Below are 6,000 nucleotides of genomic sequence, written 5' to 3'. Positions count from 1 at the left end.
CTGTTTTCAGGGTGGTCCCACGGGCCAGATCTAAGCACCCTGTGGACCGGATCTTGGGCCTTGGTCCCTGGGCCTTGAGTTTGACACCCCTGATCTAAACACATTGGCAAGAGGCATCTAATGCAATATCTTTTTTAAACTTCTTCTAAACAGTTCTTTAATTCCATTTTATCTCCAGAGATTGACTCCAATACCTATTGCTTATCAAATGAGTAGATGAATATACATATTAGGGTTACCAATAATAGGATCCCAAGCTGTGCTACCAAATTGGTCTGATAAAGCATTGCATTTCCAATTTGGCAGGTAAATATTTCAAGGATATTTCTGTAGATGCAAGAAATCAGGAACCAGGGTTGCTCAAATGATTACAAGTTTATTCCATGCTATCTCTCTACAAACATCTGAACTACTAATGCGAAGGCAAATTGGCAGTAGATCAGTCAACAACATTCAAGGGGGGCTGGACTTAGATTTCTTGTGGGCATGAAGGAACTCCAAAGTGATGGTGTGCCTGACCCTTTGCTTGGGCTCAACCTGATCATCTCCTACAATTTATTTGTTCCCCAATATAATATTTCTGAATACAGTCTTGGTTATTTTTCACAGAAAAAAGGATTGATAAATTTTTCTAAATCTCTAATTTGATCATTCATGAAGAAACTCGAGATGGTTCAGAAATGAAATGAAACCTAATGTTCCTACACGTATGATATGAAACAAAACTATTGATTTGATTGTTTATACATTGACAAATTTGAATTTTATTGACACTGTATCACAAATTACAAAATGAAATCCAGTCTTTCAGTATGTAAGGTATTGCATTCTAGTCACATATTTTAAACACAATTTCCATTATTAAAAAAAAAGTGATTAAAAATATTACAGTGCTTACATAAATGTACAGTCGATGGATCCAAACAGTCATATTTCGATTATTAGTCATGACTGAATCCTACTAGTCTCAATGAATCTTTTAAAACATGGTTCAACAGAACCTCAGACTGCATAACTTCTGGTGTCCTTTCCAACTCTATGGTTCTACTATTGTTTAGACTTGTCATATACCTCTGCTAATCGTATGGCATGCATTCCTTTTATTCCCCAGCATCTCTCCCCACTTCTAATCAAAAAGAATTCTAGATGCAGCCACTGTCAGAAACCTAAAATTGGGCAGTTTTAGGGACCCACCAAAAGAAAATAAATTTCCCTGTTCAATTTATGGGGTACAACACTTGGAACACAGCCAAAATGAATGCATCTGGTGTTCAATTCAGCGCTTATAATTTTTCCATCACCTGCAGGGTTTGATATCAGAACCAGTGCTCAATCAATTATAACCAGAAATAATTGTCAAAAGAGTGCCCACATTTAAAACTAACAGAATTATAATAAGTATAAAAACTGGATTATCTTGCTTTATAGTACTTGTTTTCATGGTAAAATGTATATTATTTAATATATTTTAATATTTTAATATTATTATTGCATTATAACATTAAATAGGTTACAGGTAGTCATTGGTTAACATTTTCTATTGCTAACCAATGTGGTTGTAAAACAATGTCATGTGACTGCATCACTTCCTCATACCGCTCCCCATTGGTGGTGTTAAGCGAGGATGAAGAGTTACTAGGCAAGTCTCAGTTTACAAGCAGACAAGGGAGGGCATATTGTGTGAAAATGGCAGGGCCAGAGGTAGTTTCTGCTGGGTGGGGGAAGATGTGAAAAACCTACCAGGGAAACTTGTAACCTTCTTTGTTGGCTTCCCCATTGACTTTGCTTGTGGGAAACTGGCAGGAAGGTTTCAAATGGTGATCCCATGACTGCAAAATACTGCAACCATTTAAGCGTGTGAGCCAGTTGGCAACCACTCAGATTGCAATCACATGACTATAGGGGTGTTGGGACAGCCAGAACTTCAAGGACTGGTCAAAAGTACCACTTGTTCAGCACCACTTAACTTCAAGCAGTTGTTGAATGAGTGGTTGTTACATAAGGACTATTCATAATGTGAATACATTTGCTTTTACTTCTCTTTTTGTCATTTGGCCATGATATGATATGTCTTTACAGAGCAGTCTAGATTTTTTTTTGCAATTTAAAAGGATCGGTTAAATGTGCATACAATATCAGAAATAAACCTCATTGATTTGGGACTTCCCATTAAGTTTGTATAGAATTGTAGCTGCTTATATAGTCAAATATAACATACAGGCATTTTTATAACAGTTACAAATTGGACAGTCAAGTCAAAAACACTAAAAATTATATTTCTGTAATAAAATGATACTTAAAATACAAGGTGAGATTTTAACAGAATAAATTTACATTGCTTCACAATGTCAATAAAAATATATTATACTGGCTGATCAACAATGGATCCATTTATACACCATTTAAAAGAAAAGCCTGCTAGTTTTTTATTTACAAGTAACCTAGATATATAAAATTGGTTAAGAATAAGAGAGGAAGACAGGTGTTTTGGATAAAGGATATAGCTTATACTGTATAAGATGTAATGAAAAACATCACTTTTTTCTGAAATTAAGATTGCAATATGCTGAGAAAAATGGAACGAACAGAATGACAAGAAAAGCAAAAGCTCAAGATGTCTACTGTTGATCCTGAAAACATAGGTGGTAAAATTCCTTGACTCAGTGAAACTATAAAAGATCCCATATACTGAATTCTTATTTCATGGTAAACATGGCACAAATAATATTATGAAGTATATAAAAGTATACAAAGGATCTCTCTCACTATTGTATTGTCCAACGCAAAGATATCCCAGTTTAATGAAAACTGGCATTCTTATGCAACCCGATTTGTTTCCTTCTTGTTATGATTTCCGACTGTCATAATTACTGACCATCCTTTTGATATGCGACAGTTTATTCTTCAGCATCTTGCAGTGTGCTTTTCGCTTTTTATAATCTGCGGACTGAGGACAACATGCAAAGTAGTATTAATGGTCAAACTTATTAAAAGTTAAGGTTAAGAATACAATGCTAGATTAATGTAACTAATACCTCTGTTTTAATGCATAAAAATAATCACAGCAGATGGCAGTAGCTAGCCAATTTCTGCTGATTTTTAAAAAGCTAAGCAAAGTGGGGCCTGATTAAGAAATCACCAGGACATCCTAGGGCTTCTAGGAAGCCATAAAACACCCCAAAGAACACCATGAAAAATCACTCTTATTTTGAGGTCAAGAAAAACAACATTTATGTGCCCATGAAATCGCCAGGAATGAAGTTTGACTTGAAAAAGCCTACTTATTTTGCAACAACAACGAACAGTAATACAATTAAATTGTCCTATATTTCAAAATTAAGAAATTATAGTTCCTACAGCCATAATAGTACAAAAGATACTTAAATGACAATGTGCTGAACAAACTAAAACTGTTTGACTTTACATTTGGCTTAGATGCTTCAGAATGCGGAGAAACTTGAAAGCAGCATGTGCTGTGAATTATTGAAGCAGCTGGGTCTATTTCTAGAACTGGGCAATCCCACTTCAGTTATTTTAATAAGTCCTATTTGTGCTATTGAGCATTGTGAATCACCTTTTCCAAATTGAATCCAAAGAATTGTACTGCCTTAAAACAAGCAAAAAAACATCTCTACCAATGCTCTGTTCTTACAAAATGTGTGAGTTAATTTGCATCAACCAAGAAGAGTCATTGCAATTTTTAGAATCTTACAGTCTTACACATTACAATCTGATAAGTAATTCTTGCTTGTTTCCATGGAATTTTTAAGTAAACAGATCCAGTATTGCTGTTTAAAAATCAAATTGAGCAGCTATATTAAGTAAAGCAGAGTTTTCTTTTATTAATGGGATAGCACTCCATCACAATGGACCAAATATGCTCTCTGGGATGTTATAACACATAATAGATATATTATGTATACTATATAATAGATGTTATATATAAATCAACAGTGGGATGAAGCCAGGCCAGGTTCTATTAAGATTATTGTAACAAATTGATTCATTTAAATTATATTACCAAAATAGAGACTTGGGGTAACCAGAATTGAACTTGTGTTTTGAATGGCACCTGTAAGTGCTATCTAGTTCTGATAATTTCTCAGGTTTTAATTCTAATTTATGTCCCTGAAATCTGGCTCTGATAGATCTTATAAACCAGAAATCTGCTTACTATTATTACAGATCTGTATGAACTTGTATTTTCTTGTAACTAACTTGGTTTTGTCAGCCAGGCCAGGCATTAAGAACTCTCATCATTTATTAGGGACAGAGGTAAGCAAAAAAGAGAAATATTTGTTTGCTGTGGTTCTGATATCAGAAATTGAGAAGACCAAGCTATGCTGATACGCTGGCATCTTCAAGAATGACTTTTAACTATTGTACTGAATATGGAGCTAATTGTACATTTAGCATTGTACAGAGGCAAAGCTGAGCCCTTTTTAATTTTATACAGTAAGTTGGTACACATATTGATCCTATATTTCTATCATTTATTAGAATTAGTACTATCACTTGTATTAGTTCCATCACTTGAACTTTTGAATTTATTTCCTGTCTTCTGTTTCTGGTGATACAAGGTCTATCACAATTGCTTTAACTAAGGCAGCCTTTTCTGTACATTTAAATCATCTACCTTAGGCATGTCCTCCCTGAACCATAAAGGCTTTGATGGTATTTACAACCACCATCCCCTTAAGGATGCAGATAGCAAATGCCCTTCCAGCTTTCCCTATCTGAGATGGATTGGGGGGTCAATTCTTAAAATAACAACACAAGCAATTAGCATGACAATCATATTGTTAAGCAAAGTGCCCTAGAAATAAGAATATTCTTTCCCCCAGCAGGAAGATAGTCAGGATTCCTACTTGCTTGCTTATAACCCATCTGCATTTCCTACTAGTTGCAAACTCTTTCTATGAGAACTGTTCTTATGCCCTTTCTCCCTGAACCCTATATGAGTTGCTGTGATCAGTCTATGCACTCTTAGATCTTGAATCACTGTGATTATTGTAGATTTGACTACTATATACCTCTTCACTTTGACTTATTTCTTAAGGTTTGATGTCATAAAGCTCCAGTAGACTAATAATTGGCTCTGGGGAAAGTGCCTCTGCCTTCTTTGGCTGGTCCACAAGATGGTTCTATCTGTTGTTGGTTTGAACTCAGAGCTTGGCAATTTGATTGCAAACATTTCATCCCCATTCGAGGAGACATCTTCAATGTGCTTTGGATTATGCTTGTCTGGGGGAGACTGGCCTTTAAATACCTTTCTGAATCCTGGTCTGATTTCGGGTTATTTACTGGCTGTAGTTGTTGAGTCACAGTCCTTTGTTTTAAGTACCATCTGTGTGATGTAAATTAGTGCTGGTGTTAGCAGCAGCTGAAGACAAGTTCAATTCAAAGCACACTGAAGATGTCTCCTTGAATGGGGACAAAACGTTTGCAACCAAATCGCCAAGCTCGGAGCTCCAAACTAACAACATAACTACCAACCCGAGCTACTAATATTCAAAGACATTTCGATGGTTCTATCTATCTGGAGCTGCTATTAAACGGGAGTTATGATAGCCTGGAGATGAAGAATGAGTAAAGAAAAAAGAAAATAAACTAAACAATTTGAAATGTAAATGAGGGACCTGAAAAGATTCAACAATGAACATTTAAAGTTAAAACTGAGTATTGCCACCCTAGTGGCCAGTCTTAAAACCACTTACTGATTTGATATCCTTCAATCTGTTATATTCATCAGCTGCAGCCTATGGGGAAAAAAGACCCAATGTCAAATTAGACAACCATGTAGAAGTTCATTACTTCCCAATCCTTTTCCTTCATTACCCAAACCGCTGATTAAACAATCCTGTTTAACATTAATAACAAAATCCTTCTTTAAATTGGGTAAGGGGTTTGTGTGTCATTACCCAAAGAAAAACCACTTTTACCTAATTTCAGGTAATTTACCCACTGAATTGAAACCCAATGTATTTAAAGGCAAATTGC

The 6,000-nt window shown here is 35.3% G+C and overlaps 1 protein-coding gene across 3 annotated transcripts in view; it reads right to left on the bottom strand.

The window, feature by feature from the left end:
- Positions 1–740: 740 nt before the first annotated feature.
- Positions 741–6,000, bottom strand: part of OCLN (occludin) — a 28,457-nt gene continuing 23,197 nt past the window's right edge. For 2 of the 3 annotated variants that reach the window (XM_087958253.1, XM_087958255.1), the window contains exons 8-9: positions 5,718–5,759; positions 2,256–2,947 (exon numbers count right to left, since the gene is read on the bottom strand). In XM_087958253.1, the coding sequence (XP_087814379.1) occupies positions 2,846–2,947; positions 5,718–5,759 (144 nt within the window). In that variant the 3' untranslated portion in view covers positions 2,256–2,845. Of the gene's footprint in view, positions 2,948–5,717; positions 5,760–6,000 lie in introns of all 3 variants that reach the window. The other variant, XM_087958254.1, reaches the window with a different exon arrangement.

The sequence above is a fragment of the Notechis scutatus genome, chromosome 2, assembly GCF_049901735.1.
Source record: "Notechis scutatus isolate UNSWTSFEM ecotype Mainland chromosome 2, rNotScu1.2, whole genome shotgun sequence".
In the NCBI taxonomy this organism is placed as follows: domain Eukaryota; kingdom Metazoa; phylum Chordata; class Lepidosauria; order Squamata; family Elapidae; genus Notechis; species Notechis scutatus.
Note: the sequence above shows the minus strand (reverse complement) of the source record. Positions and strands in the feature narration are given on the sequence as shown.